The sequence below is a fragment of the Hyla sarda genome, chromosome 3, assembly GCF_029499605.1.
Source record: "Hyla sarda isolate aHylSar1 chromosome 3, aHylSar1.hap1, whole genome shotgun sequence".
Taxonomy (NCBI): Eukaryota; Metazoa; Chordata; class Amphibia; order Anura; family Hylidae; genus Hyla; species Hyla sarda.
In genome coordinates this window covers 85,495,698-85,522,154 of record NC_079191.1, presented here as the reverse complement: position 1 = coordinate 85,522,154, position 26,457 = coordinate 85,495,698, and the positions used below count along the sequence as shown (strand labels likewise).

The window sequence follows — 26,457 nt, the reverse complement described above, 5'->3', positions numbered from 1 at the left end:
GTAATTTACAAATCTGTTTGACTTTCTGGCACCAGAATGTATGCTGTATAATACACAGGAAGTTCTTTTCTTTTGAATTTCTTTTCTGTCTGACCACAGTGCTCTCTTCTGACACCTCTGTCCAGGTCAGGAGTAAATCCCCATAGCAAACCTCTTTTGCTCTGGACATTTCTTAAAATGGACAGAGGTGTCAGCAGAGAGCACTGTGGTCAGGCAGAAAAGAAATTAAAAAAGAAAAGAACTTCCTGTGTATTATACAGCAGCTGATAAGTACTGGAACAATTGGGATTTTTAAATAGAAGTAATTTACAAATCTGTTAAACCTTCTGGCACCAGTTGATTAAAAAGAAAATGTTATCCAGTGGAGTACCCCTTTAACCCCTTAAGGACCAAGCCCATTTTCACCTTTCGCCAATTACATTTTTTCCTTTTCATTTTTTCCTCCTCGCCTTCTAAAATCCATAACTCTTTTATATTTCCATCTACAGGCCCATATAAGGGCTTGTTTTTTGGGTAACCAATTGTATTTTGTAATGAAAACTCTCATTTTACCATAAAATGTACGGCGAACCCAAAAAGTAATTTTTTTAAGGGAGGAAATTTAAATGAAAACCACAATTTTGCACATTTGGAGGGATCGTTTTCACACTGTACAATTTACAGTAAAAATGACATATGTTCTTTATTCTGTGGGTCAATACGATTAAAATGATATCCATGGCTAGATACTTTTCATTTTTTTTGTACCGCTTAAAAAAAAATCTAAAACTTTTAGTACAAAATCAGTAATCTAATATTGCCCTATTTTGACCACCTATAACTTTTTCATTTTTCCGTATTTGGGCGGTGTGAGCACTAATTTTTTGCGCCATTGTCCGTACTTTTTTATCAATGCCACATTTATCATCAAATATGTTTACAAAAAAAAAATTACGCTTTTTGGAGGTAAAATCGGAAAAACTGCCAATTTTCATTTTTATTGGGGGAGAGGATTTTTACTTTTAATCTTTACATTTTTCAACTTTTTTTTTTTTTACACTTTTATAGTCCCCATAGGGGACTATCTATAGCAATAATTTTATTGCTAATACTGTTCATTGCTATGTATAGGACATAGCACTGATCAGTATTATCAGCTATCTCCTGCTCTGGTCTGCTCGATCTCAACCATAGCAGGAGACACCGGGAGACGGACGGAGGCAGGTGAGGGGACCTCCGTCAGCCATTACACATGATCGGATCCCCGCGGCAGCGCTACATGCGATCCGATCATCTATTTTAACATGCGCACTGCCGCAGATGCCGTGATCTGTACTGATCACGGCATCTGAGGGGTTAATGGCAGACATCCACGCGATGTCGGCCATTATCGGTGGGTCCCCGGCTGGATGTAAAATGCCCTGCGGGCGCACTGCAGGGCTCAGCAGAAAAGCAGTACCATTAGGCTTTTGAAGAGAGAATTTGTTTGGAATGAAAGTCGGGGGCCATGTGCATTTACAAAGCCCCCATGCTGCCAGAACAGTGGATCCCCCCATATGTGACACCATTTTGGAAACTAAACCCCTCACGGAATGTAATAAGGGGTGCAGTGAGCATTTACACCCTACTGGCGTTTGACAGATCTTTGGAATGTAATAATCATGTAATGTACTGAACTGGCTTAATGTAGAGATGGTACAAGGTAAGTTAAGTAAAGTAAATGTAAGCAAATCTCCAGGGCCGGATGGACTACACCCAAGAGTTCTTAGAGAGGTAAGTTCAGTAATATCTGTACCCTTGTTCATGATATTTAGAGATTCTCTGGTGTCTGGTATTGTGCCAAGGGACTGGCGCAAGGCTAATGTGGTACCAATCTTCAAGAAGGGCTCTAGGTCTTCGCCAGGCAATTATAGACCGGTAAGTCTAACGTGCATTGTGGGTAAATTGTTTGAAGGACTTATAAGGGATTACATACAGGAATACATAGGGGATAATTGTATTATAAGTGATAGCCAGCATGGGTTTACTAAGGATAGAAGTTGTCAAACCAATCTAATTTGCTTTTATGAAGAGGTGAGTAGAAGCATTGACAGAGGAATGGCTGTGGATATAGTGTTTCTGGATTTTGCCAAAGCGTTTGATACTGTCCCTCACAGACATCTGACAGGTAAGTTAAGGTCCTTGGGCTTGGAAACTTTAGTTTGTAACTGGATTGAACACTGGCTCATGGATCGTACCCAGAGAGTGGTGGTCAATGATTCGTACTCTGATTGGTCCCCGGTAATTAGTGGTGTACCCCAAGGTTCAGTACTGGGCCCGCTGTTGTTTAATTTATTTATCAATGATATAGAGGATGGTATTAACAGCTCTGTTTCTATCTTTGCAGATGACACCAAGCTTTGTAGCACGGTACAGTCTATAGAGGATGTGCATAGGTTACAAGATGACTTGGATAGACTAAGTGTCTGGGCATCCACTTGGCAAATGAGGTTCAATGTAGATAAATGTAAAGTTATGCATCTGGGTACTAATAACATGCATGCAACGTATGTCTTAGGGGGGATTAAACTGGCAGAGTCCCTGGTAGAGAAGGATCTGGGTGTACTTGTAGATCACAGACTACAGAATAGCATGCAATGTCAGGCTGCTGCTTCCAAAGCCAGCAGGATATTGTCATGTATCAAAAGAGGCATGGACTCAAGGGACAGGGACATAATACTCCCCCTTTATAAAGCATTGGTACGGCCTCACCTGGAATATGCTGTTCAGTTTTGGTCGCCTGTTCATAAAAGGGACACTGCGGAGTTGGAAAGGGTGCAGAGACGCGCGACTAAACTAATATGGGGCATGGAACATCTTAGCTATAGGAGCGATTAAAGGAGTTACAATTGTTTAGTCTTGAGAAGAGACGTTTAAGGGGGGATATGATAAACGTATACAAGTATATAAATGGCCCATACAAAAAATATGGAGAAAAACTGTTCCAGGTTAAACCCCCCCAAAGGACGAGGGGGCACTCCCTCCATCTGGAGAAGAAAAGGTTTAGTCTAAAGGGGCAACACTCCTTCTTTACCATAAAGACTGTGAATTTATGGAATGGTCTACCTCAGGAACTGGTCACAGCAGGAACAATTAACAGCTTTAAAACAGGGTTAGATACATTCCTGGAACAAAATAACATTAATGCTTATGCAGAATTATAAAACTACATCCCTTCCCCTTATCCCCTTACACCCTTCACTTCAATTCCCTGGTTGGACTTGATGGACGTATGTCTTTTTTCAACCATACTAACTATGTAACTATGTAACTATGGAACAGTGGGCTGAGCAAATGAAAAATTTAATTTTTTATTTTCACGGACCGCTGTTCCAAAAATCTGTCAGACACCTGTGGGGTGTAAATGCTCACTGTACCCCTTATTACATTACGTGAGGGGTGTAGTTTCCCAAATGGGGTCACATGTGGGGGCTTTGTAAAAGCGCATGGCCTTCAATTTCAGCCAAATTCTCTCTCCAAAAGCCCAATAGCGCTCATTCCCTTCTGAGCATTGTAGTTCGCAAGCAGAGCACTTTCCATCCACATATGGGGTATGTTCTTACTCAGAAGAAATGGTGTTACAAATTATGTTTTTTTTTTCCTATTACCCCTTGTGAAAATGAAAAATTTGGGGTAACATCTGCAATTTAGTGAAAAAAATTCATTTTCACGTCCTACTTAAACGAAAATTTGTCAAACATCTGTGGGGTGTTAAGGCTCACTATATCCCTAGTTACGTTCTGTTTTTTTTTTTTCCGTGTTTATGTCAGAACCGCTGTAACAGCTATCAGCTGCCCCTGTGCAAATCACCAATTTAGGCCTCAAATGTACATGGTGCGCTCTCACTCCTGAGCCCTGTGTTGCGCCCACAGAGCATTTTACGCCCACATATGGGGTATTTCCATACTCGGGAGAAATTACGTTATAAATTTTGGGGGTCTTTTTTTCCCTTTTACCTCTTGTGAAAATGAAAAGTATCGGACAACACCTGCATGTTAGTGTAAAAAAGAAAAACATTTTTACACTTACATGCTGGTATAGACCCCAACTTTACCTTTTCATAAGGGGTAAAAGGAGAAAAAGCCTCCCAAAATTTGTAACGCAATTTCTTCCGAGTATGGAAGTGCCCCATATGTGGCACTAAAACTGTTGCCTTGAATACGACAGGGCTCTGAAGTGAGAGAGCGCCATGCGTATTTGAGGCCTAAATTAGGGAATATTGTACAGCATTGTTTCCCAAACCGGGTGCCTCCAGCTGTTGCAAAACTCCCAGCATGCCTGGACATTCAATGGCTGTCCAGCAATACTGGAAGTTATTGTTTTGCAACAGCTGGAGGCTCCCTTTTGGAAACCATGCCGTACGAGACATGTTTAATTTTTATTGGGGTGGTGGGACAGTGTAAGGGTGCATTCACATGGGGGGGTGCCATTGCAACAGCTGAAGGCACACTCGTTATCAAAAACAAGGTTTGTTACTTAACTCTGTGTTTCACAACCAGTGTGCCTCCAGCTGTTGCAAAACTACAACTCCCAGCATGTACGGTCTGTCAGTGCACTCTGGGAGTTGTAGTTTTGCAACAGCTGGAGGCACACTGGTTGCGAAAAACTGTTTGCCTTCAGCTGTTGCAAAACTACAACTCTCAGCATGCATTGACAGCCAAAGGACATGCTGGGAGTTGCAGTTGTGGCTCCAGTTGCTGCAAAACTACAACTCCCAGCTACCCTGCTGGGAGTGGTTGCTAAGCAACAGCAGGAGGCAAACAGAGCTTACCTCCTGCTGTTGGATTCCTCCGCCACTGCAGGAGACCACCGTTCGGGACCGCCGCCACACCGGACCCCGGGTGAGCCACCCCATCTCCGTTCACCCCCTCCCTCCACCGCCAATCACCCGCTCGGGTCCGGCGGACTAATCACGCCGACCGTGAGGTGGCACCGGTGCCACCTCACTCCTGCTGGGCAAGGGTGGCTGGTGCGGTTTCAACTGCACCAATCACCCTTTTTTTCCGGGTCACTGGTGACCCGATTGACCTGGAATCGTCGCAAATCGCTGGTCTGAATTGACTTGGGACCCCTCCAGACGTTGTCATGGGATGCCTGCTGAATGATTTCAGCAGGCATAGCGGTCTGATCCCCGCCCGGCGAGCGGCGGGGACCAGAATTTCCACGGGAGTACAGGTACGCCCTGGGTCCTTAAGTCCCAGCAACATCAACTGATGTAAGGGACAGACGTTTGGCAAGATGGATTTCAATATTGCCTAATCCTTTTATTCTCAGGGAGATAAGCAGCCACCAGAGGAGTCTGGCATCACCCTTTTCCCCATTCAGAATGCAAGTGTTTTCATCCATACCAAGTGTATTTTTTTTTTGGGGGGGGGGGAAGATATTAGCCATCCAAACGAGTATTTAGTCTTCATATGGCCAGCTTTATATTTCTTCTTATGTATTTTGTTCTTCTATGTGGACTTAGGTAGGGGGATGATGTAGTGACAGCCATGTTGTACTGCAAGAGAACTAGATAAGGAAGGATTCAAATCTGTACTCTATCCCTTTTTGAGGACTGTAAACAACATTAAAAGGGTTTAACTAATCTTATAAAGAGTAAGCATATTGTTAGGATATTCTGTCAATTTATCTTAGTCCTTTAAAAGGGATACTCCCATCTCATAAAGTGTTAGCATATCACTAAGATGCTCCATCACTTTATAATCGTTGGGGGTCTGACCTCTAGGATATCCACTTATCCTGGCGATAAAGGAGTTGTGCTGCAGTACCCAGGGCACCACTGTGCAAGGAAACACAAGAAAGGTTATACAGAACTAAACCAGAGGTGCTAATTCTTCAATTCACAAGATTCCCAGAGGTCAGTTCCCCACATAATGGCATTTTCTTATGATATGCCATCACTTAAGATAGGAAAAGCTGAAGCTACTGAGAGGTACCATATAAATATAGCTATGGTTACGGTTCACTATCACTACTCAAACTCCAGCCTACAGTGTCCTGATCCTCTAGAGTAGTGTTTCCCAACCAGGATGCCTCCAGCTGTTGCAAAACTACAACTCCCAGCATGCCAACGGCTGTCCGGGCATGCTGGGAGTTGTAGTTTTGCCACAGCTGGAGGCACCCTGGTTGGGAAATACTGCTCTAGAGAGACCAGTGAGAGAGACCATTACATCTGAGAGACCAGCACAATAAATGTAATAAGTAAGCCAGAAATCTATAAAAACCGGTACGATATTATTACTAAGAAATGTTACTTTTGTACACAAAACAATATCCGCACATACCTGGAGGCGCGCGCCCATTTGTCTGGAACGGGTTCACAGCAGGTGCAACGGAAGCAGAAACAAAGGGGTTTGTTGAGGCAGGGGCTGGAAAAAGTACAGTGCATCATAAATGTTAGCAACCATCCATATAATGAAAGATATATTTTACACCACAGTCTAAATACATGAAATAAAAGATACTGTGCCAGTGTATATACAGAATCTGTGCAGGTGGGATCAGCCATTTTTCAATAAATAATTAAGTCTCCGTTCACACAATGGCCTCACGACTTCCATCAAAAATGCAAACAACATTTAGGCTGGGTTCACACTACGATTTGTAACTACGGTTCCCGTACACGGCTGGGGGGCTCTGCTTAATCGCGGCGCCAGCACTCAGCCGTATAGGGGAACCATATTTAATGCATGTCTATGAGCCGACCGGAGTGAACCGCAGCCTCCGGTCGGCTGCTTTTTCGGCCGTATGCAGTTTCCCGACCGTAGGCAAAAACGCGGTCGACCACGTTTTTGCCTGCGGTTGGGAAACCGCATTCGGCCGAAAAAGCAGCCAACCGGAGGATGCAGTTCACTCCGGTTGGCTCATAGACATGCATTAAATACGGTTCCCGAATACGGCTGAGTGCTGGCGCCGCGATTAAGCCCCGCCCACCCCTCCTCCCAGCCGTATACGGGAACAGTAGTTACAAATCGTAGTGTGAACCCAGCCTAACAGAACCCTGAAAGGTCTCTTACCTCCAAACGCTCCTGCGACTGACTGAGCTTGGTGTGTGTGTGCTGCTGGGACTGCAGCTGGGATCCCAAAAACATTGCTGCAAAATACATGAAAAAAAAAGCTATAAAATATACAGAAGGAAGGCTAAAAGGTTCCCAAAGATCATGCACTTTAATACATTGCTTTTGAGAAGGTCAGATTTAAAAGCTTTCTGCTTCAGAAGAGCGCCACTCTATAAGCCATAAATAAAAGGAGTTGGCCCTTTTTCCCCATAAACAGCTCTACTCCTATACACGGGCTGTGTCTGGTTTAGAAGCTCAGACTAACTATGTAAATGGAATCATCACAGAAATATTGAAGTATGAGCGCCATTTTCACCTTAAGGACTCAGCAAATTTTCATTTTTGCACTTTCGTTTTTCCTCCTCACCTTCTAACCTTACATGTTCAATTTTGCACCTACAGCCCCATATAAGGGCTTGTTTTTTTTTTTTTTGCGTCACCAATTGTACTTTGTAATGACATCACTTATTTTATAACATAATCTGCGGCGAAACATAAAAAAAGAAAAATATTTGTGGGGGGAAATAAAAAAAAAAAAAACATTTTGTAACTTTTTAGGGCTTCCGTTTCTATACACTTCACTTTTTGGTAAAAATGACACCTTATCTTTATTCTGTAGGTCCTCATAAGGATACCCAATTTATGTAGGTTTTATTTTATTTAACAACTTTAAAAAAAAAATCCTAAATACACGCACCAAAATTTGTATGTTTAAAGGGGTATTCCAGGAAAAAAAAATGTTTTTTATATATCAACTGGCTCCAGAAAGTTAAACAGATTTGTAAATTAAAAAGAAAACTGATGTGTGCAGCTCACAACCAACATCCGAGGCATATGTGGTTAAAATGATCAGTCCCCACTGATCGGCAATAGTAAAAAAATAATGACAATATATTAACCACACCTCAAGGATGATAACACAATGAACAAAAATTGTAGACAGTTGGATTGATAGAAATGCAAAACAATTTATTATACCATGTTACAATATAAAATCAATTAAAAATTTTAATTAATAAAACATAAATGTAAATGACCAGACAGAGAGCAATAATATGTATAATGTTTAACCATTGGGCCTTAATGGTATATGGATATGGATATAGCACTGCTATTTGTGTAGTTGTTAAATTATCGGCCTATTGTCCGACATAGACTATTGGTCCGGCAATTTGATGGCTATAATGTGACAGTCTTTGGTTAACAGACTAAGCTGTTCAGATTATTAGGAATTGGTTGTCTCTCACCCTGTCCGCTGGTCTCCGTACTGCGACGGGCCAATGATGCTAAAATTGCTGTGTTGTAAGCGATTGTTAAAATCCGTCTAGCGGCGGGGCTCTGGCAAGAGACTCCCACATCAGAGGTCCGTAGCGGCGGCGTGCGGCTGTGTTGGTATCGGACCTCTGCTTTACCGGCCAGAACGGGATGCTTGTGCATATAACAGCGTGTGAAGCAAGTCTGTGCGGCAGGTAGGTGAGACTTCCAGCTGATGCAATAGATGGATAAACGGTATGTTTCAATGGATGTTCTGGCTTCTAGAGGAGCAGTGCATATTTCAAATGCTCTATTCAGACTGTGTCTAGACCTAGACGCGTTTCAGGGCACTTAAATCGACCCCTTCTTCAGTAGGCAAGAGATGTAAGTGACAGCAGCAAAGACTTTTTTTTATATAGTCAGTCCACATATGTTTTTCATTAGTGAGATAGATTAAATCTGTGGAATGGACTTGGAGCACACAAAAAACAGTATGTTGGATTCATGGATCTTGAATGGGAACAGGATTGAATAATATAAATATATTCTTCTGTATGCTTTGTTTTAGAATTGATTTATAATAACCAATATTGTATTTAGCAGAATTTGTAACCTTTATACGTAAAGAAAAAAGTAGAAAGTTATTCATATTAGGGATCGACCGATTATCGGTATGGCCGATATTATCGGCCGATAATCACGATTTTGGGCATTATCGGTATCGGCAATTATCTTGCCGATAAGCCGATAATGCCCCGCCCCCCGCACTGCCCCCACCGCACCGCGACCGCCACCCCCTCGACCCGCCGCACCGCGTCGCACCCCCCACCGTGAGGCTAGGCGGTATACCGGTATGGATTTTTTCCCATACCGCTATACCGGTCGGGCCCCTCCCCCACCCTCCGAGTGAATAAAAAAATGAAACTTACCCGTAATGGGGGTGATCCAGGCCATCCTTCCTTCATGTAGTGTCCGGGGGCGTTCCGGGTGGAGGGTGGTCCGGTCCGGGCTGTCCTTCTTCTCCCACGGTCTTCTTCTCCACTCCGGGCAGGCTCCGGCCTAGTACGCTGCATAGACGCCACTACGCCGTGACGTCAGGTGCGTCGCTGCGCACGGGCGTCACTGCGCAGCGACGTCTATGCAGCGTACTAGGCCGGAGCCTGCCCGGAGTGGAGAAGATGACCGCCGGAGAAGAAGGACAGCCCGGACCGGACCACCCTCCACCCGGAATGCCCCCGGACACTACAGGAACGATGGATGGATGGCCCGGAGCACCCTGGCAGGTAGGGCAGAGAAGCGGGTGGTGGCGGCGGCGGCCTATGGCCCTGCAAAAGCCACTGCAGATCATTGATTTAAAGCGCCCGCTTTAAATCAATGATCTGCAGCGGTGTCGCAGGGGGTTAAATAGCCGATAACTTATACTGGAATATCGGTATAAGTTATCGGCTATCGGCCCTAACCTCCACAGATTATCGGTATCGGCCCTAAAAAAATGATATCGGTCGATCCCTAATTCATATGGACCCTTTATAGACTGCCAGCATAGCGCTGACTGGTCCTATAGTGGTGTTCACACACACATCAAAGTATTACCATGAAGTAATCTGGATGGTAATCTGAATTGTTACTTATAAAAACATACCCAAAATGGTGTAATTGATCAAGAATATATATTACAGATGATAAAATGATTGTTATAAACCTGTGTATTTAATCTGCCTGCATAGCGCTGCCAGATTTTTATGTTTATTCACCAGTAGTCTGAACTGTTACTTATACTAATATGTTAAGGGTGATATGTAAAATAAATATATATTATCGTGTGGCGAAGAGATTTAGTTGATATTCATTGGTGAGACTATCCATATGTGTATATATGAATATATGTGTTTGAGATCTGTAAGGAAATGTTAATATTGATGAAAATAAATGTATTGTGAATAAAATAACATTGCGTGTAAATGGAAAAACAAAATGGGGAAAGTGGTTGAAAAATGCATGTGGAAGTGGAACATGAAAAATTTTTGAATTGTAAGAGTGGAACTGATAATAAAATAAATGTGTTAAACTGAATAAAAATGTGTATAAAAAATTTAAAATAAATATGAAAATCAGACTGATAATATTTAAATAAAGATATGATGATAATAACTGATATTTAATGAATAGATGTAAATGAAAATAAAAATGGATAAAATAAATGGGAATGAAGATATGAAAAAAATAAAAAAATACAAAATCACTAAAAGACAGTGGTAATCGGATAGTGGAAGTAACTGAAACTATAAGAAAAATGGAGGAGGGAAAAATAGTAAAGAAAGTTATGGCAGTAATTTATACCGAAATAATGAAAAATAAAGAAAATAACTTAAAACATAAATACTTCCAGCAATGGGACAAAGAGTTAGGTGAGAGAAACAAATGCGGTTGGATGAATGTATTCAGGAATATAAAAAGAATTTCCCCAAGTTTAGACCATCAACTGATACAATGGAACATAGTATATAGTATTTATTATACATCAAAATTCCTCTTCAGGATTGGTAGGAGGGAAAATGGCAACTGTCCAAGATGTAAAATGGAAAACCCGGGATTCCTGCATATTGGGTGTCAATAATTGATAATATCGAGAGAAAAATAAAATATGAGATAAAAGATGATATAGCTTTGATTATCTTGGGTGATGATAGAAAAGTAAATAAAACAACAAAAGAAAGAGAGGAACTACTGACGATGCTCTTTTATGCTAGATTATTAATAATCAGGAGATGGCTGACCCCAACTAAACCAGAGGTATGGGAGTGGAGCGAGGTGACAGGAAGGTTATTTGGTTAAAAGAAGAAAATTAGTTTTTTTTTATGTGTTTTTTCTTTTAATTTTTTTATTTCATTATTATTATGTGAGGGGGACGGGAATCAGGGGGACACAAGAATAAAGGCGGGTAGAAATAATTGGGAAGATATCTAAAGATCTAAAATGGAAAGAAAAGGAGAGAGAGAGAGAGAGGGGGGGGAGAGAGAGAGAGAGAGAGGTAGAGAGAGGTAGAGAGAGGTAGAGAGAGGTAGAGAGAGAGAGGTAGAGAGAGAGAGGGAGAGAGAGAGAGGGAGAGAGAGAGGGAGAGAGAGGGAGAGAGAGGGAGAGAGAGAGAGAGAGAGAGAGAGAGAGAGAGAGAGAGAGAGAGAGAGGGAGAGAGAGAGAGGGAGAGAGAGAGAGGGAGAGAGAGAGAGGGAGAGAGAGAGAGAGAGAGAGAGAGGGAGAGAGAGAGAGAGAGAGAGAGAGAGAGAGAGAGAGGGAGAGAGAGAGAGGGAGAGAGAGAGAGGGAGAGAGAGAGAGGGAGAGAGAGAGAGGGAGAGAGAGAGAGAAGGAAAGAGAAAAGAAAATGAATTGATAAGGTATAATGGAAATAGTAATATAATGGGAAGGTGTTGTCCCTCTGCCTCCCGCCCACCCAGTAAGGGGAGATATATGTGATGGGGGAGAAAGGGCAAGGGAGGGGGGTGGGGAAAAAAAGATAAAATCTTGAAATTCAATGTATAAAATGTTATTTATTAAAATGTAAATGATACATTTTTTCAATAAAGAAATGTTGATAAAAAAAATAAATAAATAAAAATAATAATAAAATATAATAAAATAATTATATGATAAAATAATAATATAATAATAATATGTAAATAAAGATGAAAATAATGAACTAGAAATAAAAAAATAGAAATAAAAATAAACTAAAAATTATAATTAAAAAATGAAATGAAGATAAAGATGTTGAAGTAAATATAAATATGAATAAAAATAAGTGATGGTTATGAATGGAAAATAAATAAATTGAGTGGAATAAATTGGAATGAAGTGTAGTGATTGTTATAAGTGATAAAATAAATATAATCCGTGAGGAGACCCCATCCAAAGATCGCCCATCGACGGATAGATGTAAAACTAACGTTGGGTAGCGATTCCAAAATTTAGATTTGTAAATTACTTCTATTAAAAAATCTTTATCCTTTCAGTACTTATGAGCTTCTGAAGTTAAGGTTGTTCTTTTCTGTCTAAGTGCTCTCTGATGACATGTGTCTCGGGAAACGCCCAGTTTAGAAGAGGTTTGTTATGGGGATTTGCTTCTAAACTGGGCGTTTCCCGAGACAGGTGTCATCAGAGAGCACTTAGACAGAAAAGAACAACCTTTACTTCAGAAGCTGATAAGTACTGAAAGGATTAAGATTTTTTTAATAGAAGTAATTTACAAATCTGTTTAACTTTCTGGAGCCAGTTGATATATAAAAAAAAAGTTTTTACCTGGATAACCCCTTTAACCCCTTCCCTTTTTGGCGATTTTTCATTTTTACACTTTTGTTTTTTCCTTCTCACTTTCTAAAAACCATAACACTTTCAATTTTCCACCTAAAAATCCATATGAGGGCTGGTTCTTTGCGCCAACAATTTTACTTTGTAATATCATTAATAATTTCATCACAAAATCTACTGTGAAACCAGAAAAAAAAAAACTATTTGTGGGGCAAAATTGAAAAAAAAATAAAAATAAAAAAAAGCGCCATTTTGTTTTATTTTAACGGCTTCCGGTTCTACGCAGTACAGTTTTCGGTAAAAATTGCACCTTATGTTTATTCTTTAGGTCCATACGGTCACAAGGATACTACAAAAAAAAAAAATGATAACTAGATGCACCAAAATTAATACGTTGAAAAAGGTCATCTTCTGACCCCTATAAAAAATTTTCCGTATACGGGCCGGTATGAGGGCTCATTTTTTGCGCCGCGATCTGAAGTTTTTATTAGTACCATTTTTGTTATGATCAGACTTTTTTTTAATCATTTTTTATTCTTTTTTTATAAGAAGTGACCAAAAATTCGCAATTTTGGACTTTAGAATTTTTTTACGTGTACGCCATTGACCGTGCGGTTTAATTAACCTTATATTTTTATAGTTCAGACATTTACGCATGCGGCAATACCACATATTTTTATTTACAATGTTTTTTTAAATGGGAAAAGGGGGGTGATTCAAACTTTTATTGGGGGGGGGGGTGTTAAATGATCTTTATTTACTTTTTCTTTTACACTTTTTTTTGCAATGTTATAGCTCCCATAGGGGGTTATAACATTGCACACACTGATTGAATACACTGATCACTGTGTAATGCAATAGCATAACACTGATCAGTGCTATCCGCCACTTGACAGCTCCAGCCTGGATCTAATGCACGGAGCAGTCATTCGGCGATCAGACGCTCAGGAGACAGGTAGGGACCCTCCTCGCGGCCTGCAAGCTGTTCAGGACGCTGCAATGTCAAGTTTGATCGCCAGGCATCAGCCCGATCGGCAATGTCTGTCATTAGCCATGGGTCCTGGTTGCTTATACCAACTGGAACCCACCGGGTATAACGTGTCAAACCTCGGGAGCCGCAAATGGACGTTAATGAATGTCCATTTGTGGGAGGGGTTAAAATTGTCATCTTCTAACCCCTATAACTTTTTTATTTTTCCGTGTACAGGGCTATATGAGGGCTACTTTTTTGTGCTGTGGTCTGTAGCTTTAATCGGTACCATTTTTGTTTTGATGGGACTTTTTGATCGCTTTTTATTAATATTTTTATGTATATTTAGCGACCAAAAATGCTAAATTTTGGACTTTGGTATTGTTTTTACGGGTAAGCCATCGACCGTGCAGTTTAGCTTACCTTATATTTTTAGCTAACCTTATATTTTAATATACATTTACGCACATGGCAGTACCACATATGATCATTTTTCTATTAAAAAAAAGATCATATGGGGGGAGATTTAAACTTTTACTAGGGAAGGGGTTAATGAACTTTTACAAACCTTTTTTTTTTTCCAAAGCCCCTGATTGCATATACAGATCAATGCTATGCCATTGCACTGATCAGTGTTCTCGGTGCTCTGCTGCTCAGGCTTGATTTAGCAGATCGCCAATAGGATGATGAGGAGGCAGGTAAGGACCCTCCCGTCGTCCAGTAAGCTGATCTGGACATCACGATTTTGTCACGATAGTCCCAATCAGCTCCGCTGAGCTGCCGGGATACTTTTGGCTTTGTTTTAGATGCCGCTATCAACTTTGATCGCGGCGTCTAAAGGGTTAATGCCAGGCATTGGCCTGATCGGCATTAACCCTGGGTCCTGGCTGCTGATAAAAGTCGGGACCAACGGGATTTGAAGCATTCTTCGGTCGTGAAAACGCTTTAAACCCAACTAATGGGACCAGGGCATACAGATATGGATAAGGATTTGGGAACGTGGGTTTATTTTGTGGGCCTTATTTGCGCGGCCTCTTGCCCCACTTTTATTTGCAAACCGGAGCACTAGTATTGTACTGTACTTGTTTGTTCTTGCTTACACAGTAAGTTTTAATAGAGCTCATACCTCAATATTTCTGTGATGTTTCTCTCTCTGCTACAGCTCTATGTTCATCTTATCTTGATATGCTGTCATAGGCCAACTACGTAAATGGCAATATCTATAGCAATTGGGCCAAAGTTCTGCTAAATATGCATGCATGACTAAGTGGTCTGTCTGTCATGTTGTTATTGCCATATGGAAAACAAATTTGTATGCTTTATGTGTAACCTGACCCATGCAGGCAGATATAGCTCTTATAATAGGGACTTGGGGACACACATCTATGCAGAGTATGAAGGGGATGTGGAGAGGTAGCTCTTCCACTGTTCTATTCTGTATAGATGCCCCTTGCTACTACTATGGAGGGAACAACAGCATCTTAGCAATATGCCATCACTTTAAAGGGGTTGTCCGGTGACAAACTGCCTAATAACATACAAAAAGCTTATTCATACCTTTCACGCTTCATCGTAGCCTCCGGTATCAGTGCCATGGTATCATGGAGCTAGGGATGTGACGAAGCATTGCCGCTCGGCCAATCAAAGACTGAGGCAGGGCAACACTGCGGGCAGCATTTGGTTGAACAGTATGATTATGTCACGTCTCCAGCTCCATGAAGGGAATGTTCGGCACAGATACCTGAGGCTGTAAGGGATGTATGTATAAGATTTTTTTTTTATGTTATAAGGCAGTCTGGGCACATTGCTTTAAAAAAAAAAAAAGTTAAATGTATGTAAAGTAAAAATGTAACCTATTTAATAAACTGTTATATATGGATTACAAGGAAAATTACAGCTCTTGACCAATATCAGCATATGTTTTATACTTATTTCTAGCCCAAAACAAGACTGAAGCTTTTACAATCCTGTAACCATTGTCATATAAAAGAAGATAGTTTACTCAAGAAACATACTTATCTGTTGGGGCTGGAGCAGCCGGGACAGGAGCAGAAGACACAGCTGAACCACCATAGTTACTCCCTTGTGTGCTGCCACCTGTAAGAATAAGAGGTCGATATAAGTAGGCATTGTTTGAAATACAAGATAGCTGAAGTACGGGCGTGTGATTAAGCCAGAGTTAGGTTATAAAGAATTTTTTTGTTTTCGGTAGAATAATGAATTTTGGCCATAATGTCTATTATAGGGCAGATTGCTTTTTTTAAGGCCATCTTTTAGTGAACTTCTGGCTGTACGTTCACTTAGCTGATCCTTAACTTAATGGTTTGAAGATCTAAACTTGGAGCCTGCTAAGATGCTTAAAGAGAAACTGACAGCAGGGTCATCCACATTATCCTGAATATACAGGTACACCGGGTGTAAATCAGTGCAGCCATTCCAGAGATATTGGCGGCCGCTGCAGTTACCCTGTTGTTAGATTCCCTTTAAGTCCCTCATACAGAAAGCCATTTCTTTTACTAGTTCCAGGGTGGGTAATGACCACCATTGGCCTGGCTGGGTACAAATTGTGCAGTCAGGCTGCAGTAGTGGACTGCAAAAAATTCTCTATATATCCCTGGATGGTTACAAGAAAAGCCGATCTTTAGAGGTGGGAGCCTTTCTTAGAGGCATAAGACTTGGAGAATCGCTTTAAAGTGGACTAGACAAACCTTAAAATAACAATAAACCTATAAAGGAATGATAAAAGTTAATAGGAGATTCATCTTGCCAGACTGTTCATTCTGCATGATTTTTGCATATTGCTGAAACCTGCAGAGAACACATGGTTAATCTCCGATGATCTTCTCCATTTTCAGCTGAGGAAAAAAAATGAAGGGGTAGGTAGGACTCAGACAAGGAGGTAAGGGGGGATATTTTTATGCTATTGCCTACAAGACAAAGGGGGGAGGCTCCTGCTGCAGCCAGCTTCCTTGCATCTAGACACAAGACAGTTTTGAGGAAGAGGACATGGCTGGTGTCCTGAAGCTTCTACACAACATTTCTTTAGATATTTCTCAGTTTTTTATTATAATATGAGACCAAATGGGATAAAATAAAAAGTGGAGGGTAAGGAGGGAATGGGATATTGTGTTTTTTTTACCATTTTACATGTTTAATGTTCCTATTAGTTCCCACTTTGTCATCTAAAATTTCTCCTGAACCCCATTAATAAATAATCTTACCTTGCACACCGCTGAAGATATTGTCTAAGTCTGCAAGAGCTGCATATTTATCTGCTGAAGGCTGACTTGGTTTACTAACAGCAGACGTTTTACTAGCTCCAGTTGAATTAAAGGCCCCAAAGTCAGCACTGGAGGACTTGGGAAAGTTGTCGAACTGAGCAAAGTTTGCATTTGCACCTATAAAATAAAGGAGGGATTCTTGGAATACTATTGACAGATGTTCAAACATTCATTCGTAACAGTCAATCTGTGTGGAAGGTATAAGCTGGATATAGAGGCAGCAGGCTGTAACTAAACAGTAGTTTCATGCCAGAATGCTTAGAGCTCAGTTTTTATTAAATTTCAAGAAGTTAATGCGACTAAAACAAACACTCCATCCATAAGCCATCTCCTTAACAAGTCTTAATCCCTGAATAAATTTTTTTTTAGAAGTAATCCAGATAAAGTCTATTTGCCCTAAAGTTTCACTTCAATTGAACCATTCTGGAGATCCCCTTCAAGCCCTGTCTTAGTTGAAGTCAGTCCTGGTCCTGGTCAACAAGCAATGCGGTCAAGAACTTTACAGCTCATATTGGAAATATTGCCATTTCCAACTACTGTGGCTGACTACATATTTTCTAGCCTTACTACGGCTATTTACATACATACACACACATATATATATATATATATATATATACACACACACATATACATATAGAGAGAGATATATACACATATGTGTGAGTGTGTGTGAGTATATACACACTTATGTGTGTGTGTGTGTGTGTGTGTGTGTAGGGGAGTGCTTCATTACCCCTTTCAAAACCCCAAATTATTGAAGGCCAGAGGCTACTGGGTTCAAGTGCTTAAATTCACGAGTGACAACATGGGGGGACATTTATCAAAGCATTTAGTAGGTTTTTTTTTTGCTCAAAATCGTCGCAAAAAAGTTGCACGTGCGCCTACACTTTTTTCTGTGACTTTTTGCTTGTTCAGTGTCCTAAGAAAAAATAATAATCTTGCTTACCAAAGCAAAAAGTGATTTTTGACTTGCAGTAGTCAGAGATTTATCAAGTGCGAAAGTCGCAAAAAAGTCGCATCGCATGAAAAAAGCTACAAAATTTACTCCAGCTCAGACATGGAGCAGAAAAAGCCACTACCAAAGCAAAAAATGAAAAAGTGCTTACGTGAAAGAAATGTATCAACAGGCTGAAAGCAGTTAATAAATAAGTAGCACATAAGCAAAAAAAAAATTGTAAGAAAAAAATAACTAAAAAAAGGATTACATAAGCAAACATTGATAAATGTCCCCCATGGTGCCTCATGTTCTGATAGGGTCTTTGTTAAAAAGGTCTTGTTTTAAGTCAGTAAATTAGTATAGATATTGGATTGCCTCCAGGGTTCCTCCTTTAAGATAAAGGATACGGGCTATAAACATGTCTTTGCCTCTTAAGATTGATATATAAACAAAGCTGAGAGGAAAATAAATTCCACAAAATCTAGGACTGTTGGGCCAATGCACAACACACCACATACCATACCATACCCTCGCACAGTACAACTGACGCTGTTCCAGTACCAGACCTAGATTTGCCATCCGTGAGAGACTACCCTGGTGGGCATCTTTTTCATCTAGGCTGCCACATTTGAACTGTCCAATTGCACTCTTACATGAACGTGATGCCTCTATCTTCTCTAAGGCTTTTACTTTCCCTGATTCTTCACTCCGGCATTTATTTCCAGCTCTCCCTTTTTTGGACCCAGTGACTGCTGCTTTCATGCCCGCTATCAATTGTGTTGTGATCTACGGGTAACGCGTATATACTTGGCCCCCCATACAGTGATTGTTTCTTAACTTTTTGTTGAAATTGTTTTTGAACATTGTTTACCATTACTTATTATACATACTCCCATTCCTTACTTGTTGCCACTTTCAACAAAAAAAATGTAATCTACCTCCTATTTTTTTAATGTATGGAATTATCCTTCTCTTTATAGTTTTTTGATGCCTGAGGGATTCTGTATGGTATACTGTTTAGTTTCCAATAAACTTAATTGGTTTTGCAATAAAAAAAAAATATATATTATATATATATATATATATATATATATATATATACACACATACATACTATAAATATAAAAATAATAACATTTCCATTTATGCCCAGAGTTATACTTTATAAGGGTTTTCCTATAAATCAAAAATCTCCAGGATAAATGGAAATTATCTCATCATGAGAATAGGGGTCCCACATTCCCACAGTTAAAGAGGTAAAACGGCAATGTGCATGTCTGTCCGATTGTTACTTCATTAAAGGGGTACTCCACTGGAAAACTTTCTCTTTTAAAGGGGTAATACGCTAGAAAACATTTTTTATTAATCAACTTGTTCCCGAAAGTTTAACAGATTTGTAAATTACTTCTATTTAAAAATCTTAATCCTTCCAGTACTTATCAGCTGCTGTATGCTCCACAGGAAGTTCTTTTCTTTTTTAATTTCCTTTCTGTCTGACCACAGTGCTCTCTGCTGACACATCGGTCCATGTCAGGAACTGTCCAGAATAGGAGCAAATCCCCATAGCAAATCTCTCCTGCTCTGGACAGTTCCTGACATGGACAGAGGTGTCAGCAGAGAGCACTGTGGTCAGACAGAAAGGAAATTCAAAGAGAAAAGAACTTCCTGTGGAGCATATAGCAGCTGATTTAAAAATAAATGTTTTCTAGTGGAGTACCCTTTAAATCAACTGATGTCAAAAAATTATTTCTATTAAAAAATCTAAAACCTTCCAGTACTTATCAGCTGCTCTATGCTCCACAAAGTTCTTTTCTTTTTGAATTTCCTTTCTGTCTGACCATGGTGCCATGACACCTCTGTCCACGTCAGGAACTGTCCAGAGCAAAAGTGGTTTGCTATGGGGATTTGCTCCTGCTCTGGACAGTTCATGACATGGACAGAGGTGTTAGCAGAGAGCACTGTGGTCAGACAGAAAGGAAATGCTGTATGCTCCTGTGGAATGGAATTTTTTTTTATAGAAGTAATTTACAAATATGTTTAACTTTCTGGCACCAGTTGATTTAAAAAGAAAATGTTTTCCAGTGAAGTACCCCTTTAAAACATGGGGACTTGGGACCCCAATTCATGATCTGTGGGGGTGTCAGCAATGGGAATTTAAACAATAAGAAATCTCACTTTTTTTTTCTTTTTTGTGTTTTTGCAATAAGACATCTCAGTCTAGTGGTGAAAAAAAAAACCATCTGTATCTGAATTACCAGGTTATCACTTTTTTATATCGGTGACACAAGATTAAAGGCCAGTTTGGGAGACTAGAGGAGACCTTTCCAGTACACTGCACTCACAAACACAAGTACATCTAATCTACAGACTACAGCAGAAAAACTACACACAGCAAGTACAAACAAAACATCAGTAGCCGCCCCGTGGAGGGACGGGTAGGACTTACGGTAAGAGGTCTGCAGAGAGAAAGCAGACGTAAAGTCACCAAAACTGCAGCTGGTAGAGAGCGTTCTGAACGCTGAGTGGCCATGAAAGGTGAAAACAAGGAAGGTGGAAAAAGGAAACAAGGGATTGTAGAGAAAAAAAATCAAGACACCATGTTTAAAGAAAAGAAAAGACCAATAAATAAAACTAAAACAGAAAACAGCATGCAGTGACCAAATGAGATATACAGGCCACTAACATGCTGCACAACATTAAGACAACCAGGCTGCGTAAAACATATTACCAACACGTGTGTGCCCTATACTACATAGGCAGCCAACGCTCTGCTCAGAACTACAAAGGGGACACCATGGTGGTGATCAATACAGGAGAGGAAGCCTCCCTTCTGTCCAGGCTCTCGGAGATATAAAGGGCCAAGACAATGAATTGTAATAGGCTGTTTCCTTTCTGGACCACCCACCACCACTGTCATCTGGTAACGCAGGAAGGCACAGGCCTATAATCATGGACTCAGCACATTCCTCCAAGTCAATGTTATTATACAAAAGCTGCAGGAAGCAGGAAAGCTGCTAACAATCCTTTCACTCTACAGCTCAAGACAAGAGGGAGCAGGAAACTTAAACACAGGGTCAGGACGAGACAACCCCAGTACAAGGAACAGATGATGGTGGACAATGGAGAATTCCATGTGAACTTTTCATCGGCTAGAAATAAACCATTTTAGCCAATGACTGCATCAGCTTCTAGGTGACGATCCGCTATAGTGTTGAGTGAATTACACACAGACTTTCCTTTAACAGTGTAATTTTTTTTGACATTTCAGGGTCCGGGTGCCAAGACCCCACCAACCACTAGAGTAAATAAGGAGAAGCGCTTCTCTCAGTCTACAACCTCTAGACAGAGACGAGTCCATAGACTTTTTATAGAATCTTTCTCCCACAGCAAAGATGGCTTCCAGACCCCAACCAATCAAAGCTTTTTAGACAAGTTTCTATGACATTGCAAAATATATATTTGTTTAATCCCTTAAGGACCAGGCCAGTTTTATTTTAGCATTTTTGTTTTTTCCTCCTCACCTTCTAAAAATCATAACTCTTTTATATTTCCATCCACAGACCAATAGAAGGGCTTGTTTTTTTGCGTCACTAATTTTACTTTGTAATGACATCAGTTATTTTACCATAAAATGTACAGCACAAGCAAAAAAAAAATTATGTGGGAAAATTGAAAAGAAAACTGCAATTTAGCAAATTTTGGAAGATTTTGTTTTCACGCTGTACACTGTAAACAAATATGACATGTTTTCTTTATTCTGTGGGTTAATATGATTAAAATGATACCCATGATATATGCTTTTCTAGAATTGTACCGCTTAAAAAAAATCTCAAACTATTTTAACAAAATTAGTTATAGGTGGTCAAAATAGGGCAATTTCAAACATACTTTCTAATTTTTCCGCATACGGGGCGGTATGTGGGCTAATTTCTTTGCACCGTGATAGGTAGTTTTCATCTGTACCACTTTTGCTTGGTTTACTTTTTATTAATTTACTAGCTGAATACCCAGCGTTGCCCGGTTTTTTCTTCCTAATCCTTGTTGGGGATGAAAACAAACAAAGGAGGAAGCTTTTGACTTCATATCCCGTCCTCATATATTGTTGTCATATCCCGTCCTCATATCCCGACCTCCTATCCAGTCCTCCTATCCCGTCATCATATCTCAACCTCATATGCCGACCTCCTATCCCGTCCTCCTAAATATTAGTAAATATATATTAGTAATCAAGAGCCCAAAGCCCCCTCCGCCATCTCACCAACAATTGACATTGCTGTGAAAAGTCAGTTCTTGAACATGATGTTTTGAAAGCAGGAAAAATGGGCAAGGGTAAGGATGTAGCAGACCTTGACCAGGGCCACATTTTGAGGTCTAGACAACTGGATTACTGCTGGATCACTGAAAAGATATTGGGGGACTAGTGTCCGGGATGTGCAAATATTTAAAATGTAACTTTTAATAATTAGGTCTAAAAATATATATATATATAACCAGTGAAATTTATGTGAATATCTAATGGTCAGAGTATGCAAGGTGCCAGTGGGTTCTGTAGGGCCCAGCCAACCCAAAGACACCACCCACCTGGGGTACAATACAAGGAACACCACAACAGGTGAGAATAAATGGATCAATAATGCCAACGCTTTTCTGCCAGATTATATCAGCTGGCGTCCTCAGGGCATACAAGAATCAACAACAGTTCTGACCACCATGGGTTAAAAGATACACAAGGCTAATTATACGCCAGAAACAGGTCAAGTCATACATGAATTATGCAATGTGATAGATTAGATAGACGTATGTTGGGACCATAGAGCCTGTAGGGAAAAAAACTCTTTCCCTATCTCATGGTGCTTGTGGGAAAAAGAGTACAGCTCCTGTAAAAAAAGAGAACTGTCCCTAATAGCCGTCTATGGACCAATCTGGTCTTCTCCCTGTAAGGAAAGAAATCCCAGTTTTACTGGCTATACCTGAAAGAAAATTTAAGCTAGTACTGTATGTTTACAGAACCAGCGGTACTCACGGTTAGGTGTTTGCCGGCGTGCGTGGGACGCTCAGCCCGCTGTCAGCGCGACGCCTTGGTTAGCGTCTCTCACCTAGTGCGGTGAGACAGTGTCTGACGTCACGTCCGCCCGCGATGTCCTTATACAGCGCGAGGTGCCGCGCCCCTCATGACGCGTACTGAGAGGTGCAGCATGGCTCCACCCCTCCGCGCTGTCATAACAAAGGACATGCGGGCGGTACGGACGTAAGTAATGAGGACTACAAGTGTATAGCAGGATAGTTCAGCTCCACAATGTCCTAACAGTCAACAGATAGTTGTTGCCAAAGAGATTATATAGTATAGAACGTTTAGAGATCATACGGGGCTAAAGATGGATTATAATACTAATCGCAGTTATAGTGGACAGATCAAGATGCTGATTGGTGTATTCAGCACCATTATCAAGGATAAGAGTAATCCCATGGATTATAAAGCGGGACATAATACATGGGGACCAGGACTCCTCGTGCCAGTTTTGTAAAGGAACCAGTTTTTCTGAACCATAATAAGTTTTCCTTTATAAAAATCATCTGTTATGGTCCCTGTTAAAAACTGTCACGAAGAGTCCTGGTCCCCATGTATTATATCCCGCTTTATAATCCATGGGATTACTCTTATGTCCCGTTTTATAATCCATGGGATTACTTTTATGTCCCGTTTTATAATCCATGGGATTACTCTTGTGTGCAGTACAGTGTTAATTCATGTTATTTCATACTAGAGTATATTCTTTAGAATGGGGCTGAATATATTAATCAGCTTGATTAGAACATATCCTTGATAATGGTGCTGAATACACCAATCAGCATCTTGATCTGTCCACTATAACTGCGATTAGTATTATAATCCATCTTTAGCCCCGTATGATCTCTAAACGTTCTATACTATATAATCTCTTTGGCAACAACTATCTGTTGACTGTTAGGACATTGTGGAGCTGAACTATCCTGCTATACACTTGTAGTCCTCATTACTTACGTCCGTACTGCCCGCATGTCCTTTGTTATGACAGCGCGGAGGGGTGGAGCCATGCCGCACCTCTCAGTACGCGTCATGAGGGGCGCGGCACCTCGCGCTGTATAAGGACATCGCGGGCGGACGTGACGTCAGACACTGTCTCACCGCACTAGGTGAGAGACGCTAACCAAGGCGTCGCGCTGACAGCGGGCTGAGCGTCCCACGCATGCCGGCAAACACCTAACCGTGAGTACCGCTGGTTCTGTAAACATACAGTACTAGCTTAAATTTTCTTTCAGGTATAGCCAGTAAAACTGGGATTTCTTTCCTTACAGGGAGAACACCAGATTGGACCATAGACGGCTATTAGGGACAGTTCTCTTTTTTTACAGGAGCTGTACTCTTTTTCCCACAAGCACCATGAGATAGGGAAAGAGCTTTTTTCCCTACAGGCTCTATGGTCCCAACATACGTCTATCTAATCTATCACATTGCATAATTCATGTATGACTTGACCTGTTTCTGGCGTATAATTAGCCTTGTGTATCTTTTAACCCATAGTGGTCAGAACTGTTGTTTATTCTTGTATGCCCTGAGGACGCCAGCTGATATAATCTGGCAGAAAAGCATTGGCATTATTGATCCATCTATTCTCACCTGTTGTGGTGTTCCTTGTATTGTACCCCAGGTGGGTGGTGTCTTTGGGTTGGCTGGGCCCTGCAGAACCCACTGGCACCTTGCATATTATACTCTGACCATTAGATATTCACATAAATTTCACTGGTTATATATATATTTTTAGACCTAATTATTAAAAGTTACATTTTAAATATTTGCACATCCCGGACACTAGTCCCCCCATATCTTTGATATCTCTTGCTGGATGATTTAGATTTATAATTTGGAATTACGTGAATTCCGTTATACTTGCTTCACGCTCCTATTGTATGGATCACTGAAAACAAGGTCATGGGCGAGATGCACTAGGGAAAAAAGGCTAGCCGGCAAAGGCTCTGGACAATATTCTGCTGGAAAATCAGAATTAAACATTTCTTTTAAATATTGTGTAGGGTCTAAATGCTGCATTTCTATTAAGTGGACATTTCGGTAAAAATGAGTGTATTTGTAGCTATGGCCGCACTCTGAGGGTCTGCATTTGTTTCCATGGAAGAAAGCTTACATTTAGACACGTAAGCTTTACCATCAATTTTGCTCATACGGCTTTGAATAGTAAACGGCTTAAAGGGGTATTCCGCTGCTCAGCGTTTGGAACAAACTGTTCCAAATGCTGGAACTGGGAGTGTGTGATGTCATAGCCCTGCCCCCTTATGTCCTGTCCCACCCCCTCAATGCAAGTCTATGGGAGGGGGCGTGACTGCCGTCACGCCCCCTCCCATAGACTTGCATTGACGGGGCAGGGCGTGAACCTCATAAGGGGGCGGTGCTATGACGTCACAAGCTCCCAGCGCCAGTTCCAGAAGCGGAGTACCCCTTTAAGAGACATTTCCTAGAACATATATAAGGTGTCAATCCAATGTCCTACTTGCATCATCCAGAGACCTTACATATCGTTCCTTCTGTTTCTGCCTCCTACACTGAGTAAATGATAGTAATATACAGGCAACATGAGAAGCTCCTGCTCATGGGCAACGTCCATGGACTGGGTAGGGGATGCTGGCACAGAGCGCCTGTCAGGAGGAGACACCATTAAAAGGCAGCATACATTTTATGGCCTTCGTGTTAACAGATGAATGACAGGAATCCAGTCAGTTTTTTCATGTATGACAATGTGTGAAGACTAGTGTGGAGAGATTTAGGTCTTTGTTTTATGTCCCTTGCTTTGCCCGTTCTCTTACAAAATTCCTATGACTTAAACCCTGTTAATCTTCAGTAAGCGGTTTCAGAAAACAGGAAAGCAGCCAAGCAAATGTTTTGTTACTTACATGAACTTTTATTATAATCCTTAAAACAGTCATGCATGAACGGCCAAGGAGGGCAACTGTTTATTAGGCACCTTGGGCCAACCATCCTAAAAGTCACAGCTTTCCAGTTACATACGCTCTTCTAGGACTGACTTTCATACCCATTGCTCATAGTATCACAGTCTCATAGTGCATTCACATATGTGGTGTGCCTAAATACCTGGCCACAAAACTCCTAATGCAAATACATTGCATGCTAAGCTGGGATCACACTACATGAGTGGCATATGTCTGCATACCGGAAGAAAGATACATATTACCAGACATACTTGCACCAAGCATTTGGGTTTATAATCCAATACGAAAAGACAGGGGTTCCAGCGCCACCAAAAAATAGTTAAAAATAAGTAACTTTAATTCATATCATATTAAAAAAATGATGAAAGGGGAACACACATAACAAAAAGTGCTCTAGTGAGTTAAAAACCCACGTCCACTGACGCGTTTCGAACAAATGTTCTTAATCATGGCCATGATTAAGAACATATTTGTTTGAAAAGCGTCGGAGGACGTGGGTTTTTAACTCACTAGAGCACTTTTTTGTTATGTGTATTTTCCTTTCATCATTTTTTTTATATGATCTGAATTAAAGTTACCTATTTTTAACTATTTTTGGGTGGAGCTGGAACCCCTGTCTTTTCGTATTGG

The 26,457-nt window shown here is 40.7% G+C and overlaps 1 protein-coding gene across 11 annotated transcripts in view; it reads right to left on the bottom strand.

Moving 5' to 3' along the window:
• AGFG1 (ArfGAP with FG repeats 1) overlaps positions 1-26,457 on the bottom strand; it is a 111,136-nt gene that overhangs the window by 9,066 nt on the left and 75,613 nt on the right. For 7 of the 11 annotated variants that reach the window (XM_056564504.1, XM_056564505.1, XM_056564509.1 and 4 more), the window contains 5 exons: positions 20,273-20,344; positions 16,827-17,003; positions 15,621-15,702; positions 7,038-7,114; positions 6,306-6,389 (listed from right to left, as the gene is read on the bottom strand). In XM_056564504.1, coding sequence (XP_056420479.1) covers positions 6,306-6,389; positions 7,038-7,114; positions 15,621-15,702; positions 16,827-17,003; positions 20,273-20,344 — 492 coding nt within the window. The remainder of the gene's footprint in view (positions 1-6,305; positions 6,390-7,037; positions 7,115-15,620; positions 15,703-16,826; positions 17,004-20,272; positions 20,345-26,457) is intronic. The other 4 variants (XM_056564512.1, XM_056564507.1, XM_056564513.1 and 1 more) reach the window with 2 other exon arrangements.